This window comes from Centruroides sculpturatus, unplaced genomic scaffold, assembly GCF_000671375.1.
Source record: "Centruroides sculpturatus isolate CEXI.00-Female unplaced genomic scaffold, Cexi_2.0 scaffold77, whole genome shotgun sequence".
In the NCBI taxonomy this organism is placed as follows: Eukaryota; Metazoa; Arthropoda; class Arachnida; order Scorpiones; family Buthidae; genus Centruroides; species Centruroides sculpturatus.
Genome location: NW_019384320.1, coordinates 444858 through 464141, shown reverse-complemented (window position 1 = coordinate 464141; position 19284 = coordinate 444858). Strand labels below are relative to the sequence as shown.

General features: G+C 29.2%; 1 protein-coding gene across 1 annotated transcript in view; it reads right to left on the bottom strand.

The window, feature by feature from the left end:
* LOC111624948 (zinc transporter 9-like) overlaps window positions 1-19284 on the bottom strand; it is a 49364-nt gene that overhangs the window by 18081 nt on the left and 11999 nt on the right. The window contains exons 2-6 of the mRNA XM_023367945.1: window positions 9807-9940; window positions 9165-9261; window positions 6769-6861; window positions 4837-4912; window positions 503-558 (exon numbers count right to left, since the gene is read on the bottom strand). Of these exons, the coding sequence (XP_023223713.1) occupies window positions 503-558; window positions 4837-4912; window positions 6769-6861; window positions 9165-9261; window positions 9807-9939 (455 nt within the window). The 5' untranslated portion in view covers window position 9940. The remainder of the gene's footprint in view (window positions 1-502; window positions 559-4836; window positions 4913-6768; window positions 6862-9164; window positions 9262-9806; window positions 9941-19284) is intronic.

Below are 19284 nucleotides of genomic sequence, written 5' to 3'. Positions count from 1 at the left end.
ATTAGACTGCCAAACATTCCAGTAAAAACTTATTAAACCATTCACTGGTGCATCAGTTGTGGCTGAGACTGATGCATACTGGAATGTTACTATCAGTTCTATCAAAATATTTTCTCTAAAAATTTCTAGCAAACTACAATTTTAAAAAAAATACAACTAACTTGAAACTAACTAATATATAAAAAATTTTAAAATGCTTCATAAAGGAACAATTATAGTAAATTCAAATTTATTAAAGTTATAAAAGTCAAGATTAATTAAAATTAAAAATTTGGTAAACAGTATTTACATTAAAATATGAAATGTATAAATATATTGAAGTGACAAAATGTCTATTTTCCATTGTTCACAACACCAAACAACAGTCCAAAACAATTTTCACTTATGGCATTGTGAACAATGGGAAATGAAAATATTTTGTAGTTTTAACATATTTATATATATCATATTTTTACAGTTCAGATTAATGTTTATTAAATAAATTTCATTAAAAATTACATACATCATTACTGCAGTCATGACTACTCGTCCAGATCCTCTTAATATAGCCTCTCTTTTCTGAAATAAAATAAATTGTTATTCATATCATAAAATACATATATACTTCATGAATTTAATGCAAAATATCTGAAATCTAAATTTCAATATATATTTTACAATTGTATTTGTTTAAAAAAATTAAATTAGCTAATCTATTAAATAACAATGCTTAATTATATTATGTTATGTCACAGATTATAATTACTGTAACCAGTGGTGATATTCAGCGGGTTCACACAGGTTCGGCCGAACCCGTTGTTAACATTTTCAAAGTTTTCTGAATCCGTTATTAAACACACGTAACATTTCTCAGTGGCTTTGTTTCTTTTAAAAAATGTATTAAAATATATGTATTATACTCTGTAACACTACTAAACTAAAGCCTTATACCCCATTCGCCTTGGTGCGACCTCCCTTGACCGTTTCAATCGTGGTCGACTCAAGAGAGTTCTTGAAACTAGATCCAGCATAAGAGAGATCCCACAATCCCACGCATGTGAGAAAATACAAGATGGCTGCAGAACACGTGAACCATTTTGAACACACTTTTTTATTATTTATAAATATATATATAGTCTGGCATAAAAAATGTTAAATTTAATTTTGATTNACAATAAAAGTTTTAAGTAACAATGGAAGTGTCAACAATGGAAATCTTACGTAACAATGGAATTGTTAAGAGAAAGCGACGTGCGATACACAGATGCAGTTTTTTCGTTTTTGCAGGAAATCGAACATATTTTTAGACCCATCTAAAAATTCTCTAAGGGGACCCAATTCTTGCATTCTGTGAAAACAGGTAAGGTTGATTGTAACATAATAATCTTTATCTTAGTTATCGTTACTTTTGACCGAGCAACGCCGGGCCCACCTGCTAGTTATTTAATAAATATTACTTTAATTATAATTATTAAATTTGATAGGAGATGGTACCTAATGTCTTCCTCTGGTGACAAATTATTTAGTAATTAATTAAATAGAATTGCGAAAAAGTAGCCCGATGTAATCCAATAGTTGTTTGGCTTTACAAATTTATCAGGTTTTATGATGTTTATATATAAATATATACAAAATTTTACATATAAAATGATTAATGAACATAGTTATAATTAAAGTGATTAGAACAAAAATAATATTTAGTGAAATATAAACAACTTACGTTGGTTTTAATAAATATTCATTCATGGCTCGAAGAGGAGTTATGAAATTCCTTTCAGTAAAAATTTTAGTAACATCTAGTTTTTTGCGTGGAAAAACTGTAAATAATTTTGTACATTTTAAATTAATTTTGTAAACATGCTGATTATGTATAAGCAGATTTGAACAGAAATTTCTACATGTAACGATTGTAGAGCAGCCACAAATTAAATATAATTTTAAAATAGTATTAAATACTTATTCTACAATTATCAACAAAGCAAAAAATACACTAAACTCAGATGTAGAAGTTAAATGTTTAGCAAAGAAGAGTTTTTTAAGATCAAAATGTTTCATCATCATATAAATAATTTATTTAATACAATGCTAACTTGATGATGAGAAAGATTATTTCTTTAGCAAGATATCTAAACTTTATATATAGGAAATTAAATAATGTTAATTTCCAAATAAAGTCAGTTTTAGTAGTGGTGATAAATCATCACCACTAAACTCAACAACCCAACTAAATCTGATATACAAATCTTTATTTGGGAAAATATTTCCATATTCCCTCTTCCACACTACAATGATATGTCCTTGCAAAAAAGCAAAAAAATAAATGAAATGTTTATAAGCTATAAATTTATTTTTAAAAATTTACCTTTATAAGTTCTTGAAAATTGTAACAGACAATAACACTGTAATTTTTCTGTTCCAGTTATAAGTGAAGAATACCTTTTGCATTCAGTATGTAGTTTCATTTTTCGGATACTTATTTGTAATGTTTTCAACATTCTGAAAAAACGATACATATTATAAATTTGAAATATTTGAAACATCAAAAAATTTAATCAAGAAACTAACAAACAGAAATACTTAAATAATGTGTTATATAAAAGTTAATGAGGAGGAAGTTGTCACTAATTTTACACTCTGCCCATTATTTGTATAATGTACTATTATTTTTTGGTTTATTTTAGTATAAATTAATAAATACTTTAAATATCAGTCTCATTCTTTTGTTTCCCAAATTTTATAAAAACCAAGACGACTTTTTTGAGATAAATAGCATTATCACTTCATAATAATTTTCAATAATCAGAATATTGTGATTTCTTTTATTGATTAATTTAAAACTTTGGAAAATATAAATTTGAAGTGTGATTCAAATGAGTACATCATCAATCAACCNTAAAGAGATCTCAATGATGCTTAAAAAAGAATAAATTTAACATGAAGACTGAATGATTTTAAGTCTGATTAGTCTGACTCTGAGTCTGATTAGTTAGAGTGATTAAATTAGCTAGGTGTATACTGTAAAATATGTTGATTTTTGTCTAAATTTTGATTTGTTGATTTTTGTCTAAATTTTGATTTGTTGATTTCTGTAAGATTTTCTTAGTTTTTATTAACCCCCAATACCGAAATAATCCCGGGATTAGAAATAAGGACCGGGATCGAATTCCCTATTTGTGTCTCACTTCAGGTCACTTCTTTTCTTCCAGAATCTTTCTTCTAAATTAATTACTAAAATATTAATTTAATTATAATTATTAAATTTAGCAAGAGATGGCACCTAACACCTGCCTCTGTTGCCAAATTACTTAGCATTTAATTAATAATAGTGGTACTGATATAGCTCAATATAATTTGGCAGTGGTTTGGATATTATTCAAAAATACTTTATTTGAATCATTAATCTAATCTTTCGCTCATATATGGTATTCTTAAATAATATGATCTGGTGGTGATCCAATTTGATAAGGAATAAGACGTATGCTGTTTGAACTTTCTAATTTTATGATTGAAAAGTTAAACAAGATTAAATATTAAAAACAACACATTTCTATTCATTTATAAACAATATAACTTATAAATTTTTATAAGAAAATTAGTTTAATAAGTTTACATGAACTAATACAATTAATTTTCCAAAAATAAGACAATATCATTAATCTAATCTAATAAAGAAAAGCTATTTCACCATGTTGTTAACTATCACTAATACTCGGCACTATATTGAAATAAAGAATTAAACAGACTGCTTGTTCAAGGAAATCAAAAAGTAATTAGTCAATTACTTTTTAGTGAATACAATTAGTGAATTTCTCCATCATTATTCTGGCCATCCTCAGCTTCCAATAAGCAATTTGTTTAATTTTTGATTGTTAATAAAACATTATATAATAAAATTAGTAAAATAATGTGTCTTTAAATTCTTACATTTATTTTAATAATTTATCATCATTTTTTTTATTACCATATTTTCACCTGTATAGGCTGCAGATTATCAATGTTTGAAAGACAATTTCAAAAGGGTTGTGGGTTATATCCTGATTTTAAATCGCAATTACAAACTTGCAACTATAAAGTAGCCATTGTACCACAGATACAAAATATACAAAGAGGCAGGTTTTATTTTCATTCTAGCAATTTTCTGCAAGATAAACTGTGACTGTATGCTATCAGAAATTATTCATACAAAAATATGGTCTTTATATTAGAAAATTAATATTCAATAAGTAACATACAGGGTAAGTGAAAAATAACTAACCATTGAGAAATTGTTATAATTTTTATGTTTCTAATACAAAGATAATGGAAATTATTTGATGTATACTCTATTAAATGGAAATACAAATGCATATATTAAAATTCAATGTACACATTAGCATCATCCAACAACTTCCTCAAACGACCAAGAATTGTGACATGGATGGAATGACCCTTTATCTATCTATACACCTGAAATCAAATCTGTGGTTATTAATTTTGAATAGCAATTCTTGATTATTTCCAGACAGACTGTGGCATGATGTCCCTTCAACGCATGCCATCATCTCTACACAACCAACAACTTCCACACCTCATAGCATGCAGCGATCTGCACTCTTTCCTGAACAGTTAAGCAGTTGGCCATCTTTTATGCTACCTAATATACAGCCTCTCTCAGACACTGCCCACATCATTGATGCAGAAATTATAAAATTCAATTGATTGATGTACATGCACACAAATTTCATTACAAATGCATTATTATTGCAAAAATTACAGCAATTTCTCAATGTCTAGTTACTTTCCATCCATCCTGCATTTTATGTATTAAACTAGAAAATTTTAAATAATATTGAAAAAATATTTTAACTAACCATCTTTATTTTTCAATTCTAATTCTCGTTTCTTTTTTAATTCTCTTTGTAAAGCTTCCATGCTTCCCCAAACTTCAATAGCTCTAAATAAAATTAATACAGTTTTCTTAAACTATCAAGAATGTAACAAAAAATTAATATGATTAAAAGCAAAAGTTATTATAAAAAAAAATATGAATCATCATCAACAAATAAGTATAAAAGTTGTAATAAAGCAAGTTTCCTTCTTTATTTCTTTGAAAATGCATAACAGTTCCATTTTGCTTGCTCCTCACACAACTATAAATTTATCTGAATATGCCATTTTTAATACACTATTTTTCATAAAAGAAAAGTCTTTATCTAAAAATCACTATGTAATATACTATATAATACTATTTAATATATAATTACATTAATACTATATAATACTATTTTATAAACTGTTATCTATCTTCTCATTTACTGTATATTTAGAAGAAGAGTTTTCCCTGTCTACATGATATTATCTTTGCTTTTTGAAAGGCAAATAAATAAATATTTTGGATACATTTTAAGGTTTAATCTTTGTCTTTTCACTTAATTATCTTTACTTCAACTAAAAACCTTAGAGAATTCAATATAAATTAAATTACTGTAGTAGAAATTTATTTTAAAAAATTTTACATAAAATGTATAAAAAAATTCATTTTTCTAAAACTGAAATACGATTGTTTATTTGCATTATTCAATATTTTTCAAAAATAATTTCTTAAACAAAAATCTTTAATATTTAATATGGAATTTATGCTAAAACAAATGATTTTAGCTAAGCTTAATTAACCATTATCAGGTTTCAATTGAACATAGAAAGTATAAGATTCTAAACTGATAATGCTTGATTGAAAAAATTAATTAAGTTGTTTAACATATTAACTGCTAATCTGTTATTGCTAAAATCACTCTCCTGAGACATTTTGATTTTGTATATTTTTATTGTGTAAACTTTTTCATTTTTTTCTAAATAAATATTTTCTTCTGTGAGGACACAATTATTTTTATTTCTTAATCCAGATGTTCACTATTCTAAAATCCAAAATTAAAACTGGAAGAGATAACTTGTAAAATGAAAACAATTCACACTTTTCTAGCAAAAGGATTTATGGAACAAATGTTTTTGGTTTATTAAATTTGAATTTCATAATTTTATAAATTGAAACCAGAGACAGGTTTATAAAATAAACCAAAAACGTTTGTTATGTAAATCCTTTTGCTGGGAAGGTGTAAATGGTTTTCATTTTATGAAAAATGTCCACTATTCATTATTAACATTTTTTTTTTACAAGTATGTTCATATTGGATCTGTATATAGGCCAGATTATGTTTCATAACTCATAGGATGTTTCCTAAAAGAAATCACCTACAAGTTAACTCATAGTCAGCAGTTAATGTGTAAAGTCATTTTTTGAATTGAAACATATATGGATTGTAATTGTAGCTCTAGAATCTTACACTTTTTTTTTATTTGATTAGAATCTGACAATGATTAGTTAAGTCATCCAGAAATGTTTGTTCTAGAGTAAATTTTATGCTAGATATGAACAGTTTTAGTTCCTTACACTAAATTCATCCAGTTATTGTAATTAATAATATATTATTAAGTTAATTAAATTTGACTTGATGATAAAAAAATTGAGAAAAATTTATTAATAAAATTAATGCAATTTAAATGTTAATTTGTTTATAAATATAAATAATTACTTTCTTTTAATTTTACAATGTAATATTTAATAATAAAAATCATAAGAAAATATTTATGTCAGTATATTATTTTAAATTGTAAAATTTTTAAATAATGATTCCAAATGAATATTTAAAATTTTATAAAAATTTATATATTGTAATTATAAAATAACCAAAAAATTATATAAATTACTAACGATATTTCATCATTTTTACAGATATGCATTAAAAGATTTACTTTAATTCGACATCTTTTCTTAAATATACATTTATGGGAGGACTTTCTTCGTACGGACTACGTCTTTGAATTTTCCTTAACTCTTCTAAATCTCTGAAATATTCAGATTGAATTGTTAAAAAACAATCACCAACAATACAAATAAAATCATTACAAATTATAACAAAATTAAACATTTGTTATAATACCTTAATTATTTTATAATTAAGACACAGTATAATTAAATGTAGAAAAATTTATAAAAGATAATTTTACAATTTTAAAAAAAATGAAAACAACATTCATAATCTCCATAACATGACTATTTTTAATTCATTGAATAATAAATCTATGCTAGTGGAATAAATTCCTACTAGTTTCTCATTTCTATTCCAAGAGAGCTAAGATATTTATAGACATAGATGTTGCCAAGACAGTAAAATTCATATTTCTTTGTGAATGGTTAACATTGATAAGTAGTGAAGAAAATTCAAAATAATTAAAAAGATCTAACATTGGGACTTTAATCAATCTTATTTCATATCTGCAAATATTACTAATTTAACTCATTAAAGGAATTTACAGTGTTTAACTAATATAATCAATCACAAATTCTTCTCTCAATAGAACTGGACATTGTATGAAAGGAAGGACACAGTAAGGGTCACTGTATCAACAACAAAGATGAGAAGCAAGTGTCCCATGCCTGGCAAACAATGTACAGTTCTATACTTTTCAATGGTCTTCCAATCAAATAATGTGCATACTAGCTATGTGTTGGCTATTTAACTTTTGAATTCTGTCTTGGTTCTTCTTCCAACATTCCATTTTATAATGACTTCTACCTGCCAAAGGTGTTAGGAGTATACTGAAAACATTTGTAGAACTTTTTAATTATGTTGCTGGACCGATTTGAGGCTGTGATATGTGTTCTTCCTTTTATTTTCTACTGTTTGAACAACTGTTATCAGGTCATAATCAAATAGAATTTTCTTTTTTATGAAATATGTAAATACATATCTAATATTTTATTATTTTGCAATTGCATATTATTTCTAATAGTAAAATAATTAACATTTACAAAGTTTAAATCTTATTAAATTGACTAATATGTTAATGATCTAATAGTTTGACTTGCTAAAAATGACTATATTTATAAATTTTTAAAAAGTTTCCATGATGAATTTAATTATATTAGTACAAATTTAACAAATATATAAGACGAAACAACTACCAGATTACATTGGGCTACTTTTTTTGCAATTATATTTAATTAATATTTATTAAATAATTTAGAATATTCAGGAAGAAAAGAATTGGCAATGGAGCAAGACTCAAACCAACAACTCCCACTTACTGTGTTGATGCATTGCATTGACGCTACCCGAGCTTTCTGTCTGACTTATAGCAGGATGGTTATAGCATATTTAAAATATGATATTCTGGATACCATCCTCAGTTACATATGGAAGAAGAAATCAGACTGGAAGCTCAGGTGGTGTAACTGGCAATGCATCCACACAGCAAGCAGGAGTTGTAGGTTTGAGTCTTGCTCCATCGCCAATTCTTTTCTTCCTGAGTATTCTAAATCTATAATATAATCGAGACGGGTTGATGATAATAATAATAAGTGCAGAGCCCAAACGGTTAGGAGTTGGAAGCTGAAATTTGGTACACAGTTAGGGTACGTCACGAAAACGCACACTAAGAAGGGATTTTTCGAAATTCCTCCCGGGGGGAGAAAGACAGGATTAAGGCTTAACACTTCCATCAACAATGGAAGTGTTAAGTAACAATGGCGGTGTTAGGTAACAATGGAAGTGCTAAGTAACAATGGAAGTGTTAAGTAACAATGGAAGTTTTAAGTAACAATAAAAGTTTTAAGTAACAATGGAAGTGTCAACAATGGAAATCTTACGTAACAATGGAATTGTTAAGAGAAAGCGACGTGCGATACACAGATGCAGTTTTTTCGTTTTTGCAGGAAATCGAACATATTTTTAGACCCATCTAAAAATTCTCTAAGGGGACCCAATTCTTGCATTCTGTGAAAACAGGTAAGGTTGATTGTAACATAATAATCTTTATCTTAGTTATCGTTACTTTTGACCGAGCAACGCCGGGCCCACCTGCTAGTTATTTAATAAATATTACTTTAATTATAATTATTAAATTTGATAGGAGATGGTACCTAATGTCTTCCTCTGGTGACAAATTATTTAGTAATTAATTAAATAGAATTGCGAAAAAGTAGCCCGATGTAATCCAATAGTTGTTTGGCTTTACAAATTTATCAGGTTTTATGATGTTTATATATAAATATATACAAAATTTTACATATAAAATGATTAATGAACATAGTTATAATTAAAGTGATTAGAACAAAAATAATATTTAGTGAAATATAAACAACTTACGTTGGTTTTAATAAATATTCATTCATGGCTCGAAGAGGAGTTATGAAATTCCTTTCAGTAAAAATTTTAGTAACATCTAGTTTTTTGCGTGGAAAAACTGTAAATAATTTTGTACATTTTAAATTAATTTTGTAAACATGCTGATTATGTATAAGCAGATTTGAACAGAAATTTCTACATGTAACGATTGTAGAGCAGCCACAAATTAAATATAATTTTAAAATAGTATTAAATACTTATTCTACAATTATCAACAAAGCAAAAAATACACTAAACTCAGATGTAGAAGTTAAATGTTTAGCAAAGAAGAGTTTTTTAAGATCAAAATGTTTCATCATCATATAAATAATTTATTTAATACAATGCTAACTTGATGATGAGAAAGATTATTTCTTTAGCAAGATATCTAAACTTTATATATAGGAAATTAAATAATGTTAATTTCCAAATAAAGTCAGTTTTAGTAGTGGTGATAAATCATCACCACTAAACTCAACAACCCAACTAAATCTGATATACAAATCTTTATTTGGGAAAATATTTCCATATTCCCTCTTCCACACTACAATGATATGTCCTTGCAAAAAAGCAAAAAAATAAATGAAATGTTTATAAGCTATAAATTTATTTTTAAAAATTTACCTTTATAAGTTCTTGAAAATTGTAACAGACAATAACACTGTAATTTTTCTGTTCCAGTTATAAGTGAAGAATACCTTTTGCATTCAGTATGTAGTTTCATTTTTCGGATACTTATTTGTAATGTTTTCAACATTCTGAAAAAACGATACATATTATAAATTTGAAATATTTGAAACATCAAAAAATTTAATCAAGAAACTAACAAACAGAAATACTTAAATAATGTGTTATATAAAAGTTAATGAGGAGGAAGTTGTCACTAATTTTACACTCTGCCCATTATTTGTATAATGTACTATTATTTTTTGGTTTATTTTAGTATAAATTAATAAATACTTTAAATATCAGTCTCATTCTTTTGTTTCCCAAATTTTATAAAAACCAAGACGACTTTTTTGAGATAAATAGCATTATCACTTCATAATAATTTTCAATAATCAGAATATTGTGATTTCTTTTATTGATTAATTTAAAACTTTGGAAAATATAAATTTGAAGTGTGATTCAAATGAGTACATTATCAATCAACCATCTAAACTCTAAGCCAAACTATTTGCTATATTGTACTAAGTGTCAGCAATCCACAGCTACAGAGCTATAATTAATATGTGGTTCTGAGAATGATCTGACTCTTGAAACACTCTCTCTTACTATACAGACAATGTTGATTAATAAGACAGCTCTGTCAGTACCAGTAAATTAAATCTTAAAATATTACTATAAAGTATAATCATTTTAGAGTTGGGATTTTAATTAAGTATTTATAAACCATAAGCACAAATAGGAACAATGTAGTGAAATATTTTTACACCAATGGTCATGTAATTTGGTATCACAGATTCAATTTTTTAGGGTTTAAGTTTAAAAGTACTTGCTTTGGGAAAAAGTACATTTTTATTTTATAAGATGTTACCAGCACAAAAGCTGTAGCAGGTGTTTTAAAAGCTTATGGCCAGTAGATTTACAGACTATAACACAACAAATATTAACAACTGGTTAATTAAACTTACAAATTAATAAACTCTGCAATTACCTAAAAAATCAGCAACTATATTTTAAACAAAGTGCAAATGTTTTTGTCCCTGTTGAACAGAACTGTTGAGAAAACACTGGGGATTGCTGAACATGTATACAGGGGGAAGGGTGTATGACATAAGATGAAAGATGAAGTGAGGGGAAGGGAGAGCTTATAATTTATAGAGACTTCTAGGCAGTGGAGAAGGAGTCAACGTCATGATAGTTTATGGCTGACTTATGGCAGGTGGCCTTGTAAATGTTTACTTGTTCCAATGTTTAAGGACAACATATTGTTTAGATGTGTTATGTAAGAGATGTGTCTCGTGGAAATTACCTGAATGATTAGATAGCCAAAGCTGCATTTGTTAAACCTTTTTGATGGACATTTGATGTCCTTTGAGATGTATATGTAACAGGCGAGATGTAGCTCCAATGTATTGTAAGCCACAGTTGTAGCAATGATCAATGATGGGGATGCCTGGCAGGTGGTACTTGTAGGGATGGTCTTTGGCATTGCGGAGAAGTGAGGCAATAGTGGGACTTCTGCAGAAAGCTAACCAAAATTGGTTTCTTTGTGCAATCTCTTTGTATAGGATGGCAAGAGACTTGTAGGTAATGGCCCCGAACAATTTTTTCTTCATTAAAGGGTTTAATTAGTTGGGTGAAGGTGATGTTGGAAAGTCTGCGAATAAGTTCCCTAATAGTGTACAGGGATTACCCATGCTGGATGGCATACTGGGTGATAGCAGGAAGCTCCTTCTCTCTTTCCTGTTTGCTAGAAGAATTGGTAAATACTCTCCGAATTAAGGCTCTAAAAATGGGCAATTTCAACATCAATGGATTGTGGGATGAGGCTGGGATGAAGGTTGGATGGATGGTGGGTTTCCTTTAGACATGTGTAGATATGCGCCCATGGTTTGTGGTGATCTGGAGGTCCAGGAAATGAATGGAGTTGGGCATTGTCCTGTTCAAGACGGAGCACTAGGCCAAAGGGGTTGTGGTTGATCAGTTATAAGAAATCCATAATGACAGAGTTATCCTTCCAAATTATAACAATATTGTCTACATATCTGGTATATAGGTGAATGTGGCTGGTGAAGATGGGAAGAACAGTGGTTTCAAGTTGACAAACTACTAATTCGCATAAGATACCATGTAAAGGGCTGTCCATAGGGACCCCTTTATTTTGTAGGAATGTTTCTCCTTTAAATGAGAAAAAGGATGAGTGACAGAGAAGGTCAGTTAATTCCAATATGTGTTTGTGGTGTTTATCTGCATCCTTAATATGGGAGAGAAGGAAGTCACGGAGGGAACAGAAACAAGGTTCAATGATGGAGAGATGATAGAGGGGTATAGTGATTGGAAGTCCAAGACCATGAAGTGAAGCATATCCTGGATGTTAAGATCCTTGAGGCAAACTATTAGTTCCAATGAGTTAGTGATGGAATATGGGTTTGGAGGGAGGCGGTCCATGATAAAGCTTTTCATCTTTTTTTCAAGATGTATGGTAGGTGATGATGCTTTATCTACAATAGGTCGCAGTTGGTTGCCAGGTTTGTGAGTTTTGGTAAAGATGAAGATGCATGGGGTAGCTAAGCCATGAAAGCAGCATGGCGGAGTTGGAGAATGCCTGTCAGTGGGGTGTTGGCCTTTAGGGTGACAATATCTTGTGCTTTCATCCATGCTTTGGTGTCTTGAATGGATTTCCAAATGGTTGCTTCGTACCTATAAGCATATATATTTCTGATGGTAAAAACTGTTTTACACTGGTAAAATTCTTTATGTAAATCTTCCATACTTTCTTGGAGTTTTTCTACTTCTGGGATGATAATCTCGGATACTATCATAGAAGGTGGAAGGGCATAGGACGGGCCAAATTTGGTGGCTTGCTGTATACAGTCAGGGGGAATGATGATGTCCCATTTGTTCTTTGTTTAAAATATTGTTGCTAGTGTTTTAGGTTATTGCAGTGTTTATTAATGACAAAGAATGTAGTTTTTCTTCATTTTTTCTATTTCAGAAAGTGAAACACATAAGAGAATAAAAATTATCAACATGGTTAATTAATGAGGAAGAGAATTAATTTTAAATGAGAGATAATAAAATTCTGCACAATGACTAAATAAGTAACAAGAATACAGACAAAACACTTACACCAGTATACCTCAAATTAACACATTTTTACTAACGTTTTCATTTGTTTAGATCAGACATCTTTAGGTATATAGATCACAGAACAAAATGGACAAATTAAAATCAAACAAGCTTTTATAAACAAATTACAAAAAAAATTTGTAATATGTAATAGAGACCAGAAAAAAAAAAAATGCAAAAATTAAGTAGAATGATGAGAATGAAGTGGAAGAGGAATAATAACAAACAGAAACAGATAAGGAAATAACAAACAGAAATTCTTTCTGTTTGTTATTATTCCTGATAAGGAAAAGATAAAAATTACAGTGCAGTAGTAAAATTGACAAAGACTGGTTGTCAACTGTATTGCCATGCTTAGAAATCATTTACTTTGTTTATTTAGAAGTTCTTTATATTTCTCTCTCAATGTTTTGGGTTTATTTTTTAAGTGATCCTCAAATCATATATTTTACAGATATATTCAAAAAGTTCCAGGAATGAGCCAAAAAATTTAAATATGACAGGACAAAAAAATTTAATATTTAAAAAAAAAAGAAAAAATTATCTTAAATCTTCAATATACAGTTTCCCAATGGTTTCTTCATTTCATAAAACATTTGTAAAAATGACTGTCAGGATTTGCAAATTTTTTTTTCATTTACCTTGTATGAGTTCCATTGACTCAAACTGTTTTATTTTTAAAGTTACTTTCAACTTTGGTCTGCTTCAAGTAATTGTCATAAAATGTTAAGATCAACATGTTTGATGAATTTTTTGCACTACTGTATCTATAATGAAATATCAATTTTAATAAAGAATATGTATTTTTTTTTGTTTTGCTTTTTATGCTGTCAGTTTTTATTCAAAACTCAGCATTTTTTTACCAATGCCCTAGCTATTCCCCATACTAAAGATTGGCAAGTGTGCAATTGTCACATTAATATAATTTTGTTAATTATATACATAGATATGACAAATGATTGAGGTGCTGAGTGAAAATGTTTACTTTTCTATGAGTCCTCAAAAGTATTTTTCTAGTATTTGTGATGGTTGCTGTTGAACATGCACATCTGCATCTAGTCAGCTCGCCCCTCTCCCTCTCAGAAGAGAAAGTTGAAGGAAAAAGTTATGGGAAAGAGATGGAAGATTTGGAGAACAGATGAAGTTAGAGAGTTGATCACCGCTACTTCGACTGCAAGGACATATTTACCTGCCTTTTCAGCTTTCTTTTGTACAAATAAAGTGTAGTGGTAGCAAAATAAAGTTTATTAGTCAACTTCTTTGCTCAGTTATGCAACAGGACAACTGCCATATTTTAAGTTGTATTGTAGTATGATGAAAGTGTAATCTGTGTGATTGTGTGATAATTCAAAATTTATGTCTGAGGCAAAAATTCACTGATTGGCCAAATAGATAATTAATAACATAAGGACTGCCCAGTTTGGAGGAATTACAGTTTAAATTATTTAATTAAAACTGACAGTGAATCAACAATCTCTAGAAATAAAGTACAGTTAAAAATAAATAAAATATTACAACTATAGTATAGTAAAGCCTCATTTTATGATGTGTTTAGGTTCTCAATCCATTGTTCATAAAATGAATTTGTTTTTAAAATGAAGAGAAATTATGATACTGTATTTACTTGAATGTAAGATGCCATTATTTGATGGTGTCTTACATAAGTAAATATCTAAGAGACACTTTAATTTCAATGTGCTTGTCCACAGAATTTTTTTTGAAAAATAGACAACTCAATATAAATTTATACAGAATTTATTGTAAGTAAACTAAGTTATATATCACTGTCTTCTGCAGTATTGAAGTTGAAATCCTCTTCACTTTTCATGTTAAGCTGAATTAATCTTGAATTCAGTGCTCACATCTTTTCACATGCAATTATCTAGAGCACAATCATTTAAAGCATTGGAAATTCTTAAAAAAGTGCTGCATAACTTTTTCTGAGATTTTCATGCAATTACATATGAAGATACTGTAACAAATTAAAGAGAATGAGCTGACCTCTTAAATATTATGAATATTGGTGTAATAAAATCATTAAAATGATGCAGTGGAATTAGTAACACAAAAATAAGATGCATGGTATTAGAGGTCGCTAACTGTGATGTATACTGAGATGCCATCAAATATAAGAGACACCCTATTTTCAGAGATCCTAGAACCCGGGAAAAAGGAGTATTTTACATTCAACTGAATATTAAAGCCCCTAATATGGTTTGAGAGCATTTGTTACAGCTATTTGGATGGAATAGCTGCATTCCAAATTATTCATAGGATCATTATCCCAGCAGTAGATTCACATGCAGTTTGTATCTATGTTAAGTCTTCTTAAAAGTGTCCTTATGGTGAGAGACTGAGTGGTACTATTTTCTGAACTTGCTTGTCTTTTTCACTATTCTCTTTAGCAAGTTGTGCTGTCAATTCTTCCAAATCTTTCTTTGTAAGTGATTCTTCATGACTTTATAGACACTCATGATGTGTGTGGAATGGCCAAAATGTTCACACTGGAAATTCACTCATTGATATTGGTGATGTGACATCATCACCACCAATGATCATTGCCAATATCAATGAGTGAATTTCCAGTGTGACCATTTTGTCCATTCCACACATCATCATCTATATGCAACACAGGCTGAAATCAAGAAAGAGCAGGAAAGAGCACAATTTCCACCAGACACCATTCATACATAACTGTGACACTTCTCCCAGGCTGCTGAAATGTTTCTGCTTTTGAGAATATTAACTTCAAAAATAGTTAGTGTTTCGGTGGAAAAAAACTAGTGAAACTTTGTTAACAATTGCAATATTGTGCTCACTGACATATTGCATTTATGCTTGTTTTCCATCTTTGCCATGTTCTTGAGTTTTTGCTATTAATTTTGAAATGTTCATTAATGCAAATGTGTTCATGTATGTTACTAAATTGGAGGAAAACTTAACAGAAATATAAGATCATGATAAAAAAAGAACTTTTGGGGATCATTTAAAACTGAATGAATTGTTATGATTTATACAACTAATGAATAACATTGTTCATCCATTGATAAACAATAAAAATGCTGAACAATTTAATAAATTATTACTGTATCTTTAATAAACAAAATTTACTTTATCTTTGCATATGATATAAAGTTATTGCCGTAAACACTGACAAGAGTATGGCAAAATCTTTATACTTTTTAACATCACAATTTTAAAAAGGTCAAGTATTTTATGGGATAGATCATAAATCTACATGTAGATTTATGACATGTTCCATCTTGATTTGTCAGGAGTCTTGATATTGTTTCTTGATGAGTGATTCCTGCCATATGTGTTTGTGCTATGGTTTGCTTTGTTAGTGCTAGTTTACTCATGACAGTTGCTATCAGTCAGTTTATTGACTTTCGTGCAATTATTAAGGACAATGATTTTTCTGGTTGTGATTTCTTATCTGTCTTACTTTTTCTTATCATACAGAATATCTTTTTCATTTGCCATACCACAATGCATGGGAGCCCCGCAATGGTGTGTGGCATAAACCATCATCAGCCTATTTTGCTGTTTTATAAAGATTACAAATCTTTGTAAAATCTCACAATCTCAAAGAACCATCTAATTTCTTTTCTTGAGAAAGTTCATATTAATGGTCTGTATATTCTTAAGTGATGAATCAGATGTTTCTTCTTTTTTAGGAGAAACTGTAGCACAGCTCAATAATTTGGTCTAACTGTAAAAGTAACTTGTTTCTGATGATGAGTTGGCCATAACTGATTTAACTGCCAGCATAAGGTCACTAATATTGCCAGCAGTGGCGTACCGTAGTGGGGGCGGCAGGGGCGGCCCGCCCCAGGCGGCACTTTTTAAAGGGCGGCAAAATTTCACAATAAATAATAATAATAGCTTGTAAAAATTTGAAACATCCTAATCTATACTTGCATCGCGCCTACGATAGTGCTATCGTCCGGACAGTCTGGGAATCGGCTCGCCGTCTGGGTGAACTAGTAATTTTTTCATCCGAGGAAATCCTGCAAAACCTGTTGACCATTTTTTTTTTTTGCTTGTACGATTCATTCGCGTTCATATACACCACTAATATCCAATAGAACTATTTTAAACAGGTCGCTGCACTACCACCGAATTTTTCATCGCATGTTCTGTGACAAAACTGTATTTTGGGTCTTTTAAATTGAAATACCTAAAAAGGGGGCGAAATTTTCCTCCGCCCCGGGCGGCTGACACCCACGGTACGCCACTGCACTNATAATGATTCCAAATGAATATTTAAAATTTTATAAAAATTTATATATTGTAATTATAAAATAACCAAAAAATTATATAAATTACTAACGATATTTCATCATTTTTACAGATATGCATTAAAAGATTTACTTTAATTCGACATCTTTTCTTAAATATACATTTATGGGAGGACTTTCTTCGTACGGACTACGTCTTTGAATTTTCCTTAACTCTTCTAAATCTCTGAAATATTCAGATTGAATTGTTAAAAAACAATCACCAACAATACAAATAAAATCATTACAAATTATAACAAAATTAAACATTTGTTATAATACCTTAATTATTTTATAATTAAGACACAGTATAATTAAATGTAGAAAAATTTATAAAAGATAATTTTACAATTTTAAAAAAAATGAAAACAACATTCATAATCTCCATAACATGACTATTTTTAATTCATTGAATAATAAATCTATGCTAGTGGAATAAATTCCTACTAGTTTCTCATTTCTATTCCAAGAGAGCTAAGATATTTATAGACATAGATGTTGCCAAGACAGTAAAATTCATATTTCTTTGTGAATGGTTAACATTGATAAGTAGTGAAGAAAATTCAAAATAATTAAAAAGATCTAACATTGGGACTTTAATCAATCTTATTTCATATCTGCAAATATTACTAATTTAACTCATTAAAGGAATTTACAGTGTTTAACTAATATAATCAATCACAAATTCTTCTCTCAATAGAACTGGACATTGTATGAAAGGAAGGACACAGTAAGGGTCACTGTATCAACAACAAAGATGAGAAGCAAGTGTCCCATGCCTGGCAAACAATGTACAGTTCTATACTTTTCAATGGTCTTCCAATCAAATAATGTGCATACTAGCTATGTGTTGGCTATTTAACTTTTGAATTCTGTCTTGGTTCTTCTTCCAACATTCCATTTTATAATGACTTCTACCTGCCAAAGGTGTTAGGAGTATACTGAAAACATTTGTAGAACTTTTTAATTATGTTGCTGGACCGATTTGAGGCTGTGATATGTGTTCTTCCTTTTATTTTCTACTGTTTGAACAACTGTTATCAGGTCATAATCAAATAGAATTTTCTTTTTTATGAAATATGTAAATACATATCTAATATTTTATTATTTTGCAATTGCATATTATTTCTAATAGTAAAATAATTAACATTTACAAAGTTTAAATCTTATTAAATTGACTAATATGTTAATGATCTAATAGTTTGACTTGCTAAAAATGACTATATTTATAAATTTTTAAAAAGTTTCCATGATGAATTTAATTATATTAGTACAAATTTAACAAATATATAAGACGAAACAACTACCAGATTACATTGGGCTACTTTTTTTGCAATTATATTTAATTAATATTTATTAAATAATTTAGAATATTCAGGAAGAAAAGAATTGGCAATGGAGCAAGACTCAAACCAACAACTCCCACTTACTGTGTTGATGCATTGCATTGACGCTACCCGAGCTTTCTGTCTGACTTATAGCAGGATGGTTATAGCATATTTAAAATATGATATTCTGGATACCATCCTCAGTTACATATGGAAGAAGAAATCAGACTGGAAGCTCAGGTGGTGTAACTGGCAATGCATCCACACAGCAAGCAGGAGTTGTAGGTTTGAGTCTTGCTCCATCGCCAATTCTTTTCTTCCTGAGTATTCTAAATCTATAATATAATCGAGACGGGTTGATGATAATAATAATAAGTGCAGAGCCCAAACGGTTAGGAGTTGGAAGCTGAAATTTGGTACACAGTTAGGGTACGTCACGAAAACGCACACTAAGAAGGGATTTTTCGAAATTCCTCCCGGGGGGAGAAAGACAGGATTAAGGCTTAACACTTCCATCAACAATGGAAGTGTTAAGTAACAATGGCGGTGTTAGGTAACAATGGAAGTGCTAAGTAACAATGGAAGTGTTAAGTAACAATGGAAGTTTTAAGTAACAATAAAAGTTTTAAGTAACAATGGAAGTGTCAACAATGGAAATCTTACGTAACAATGGAATTGTTAAGAGAAAGCGACGTGCGA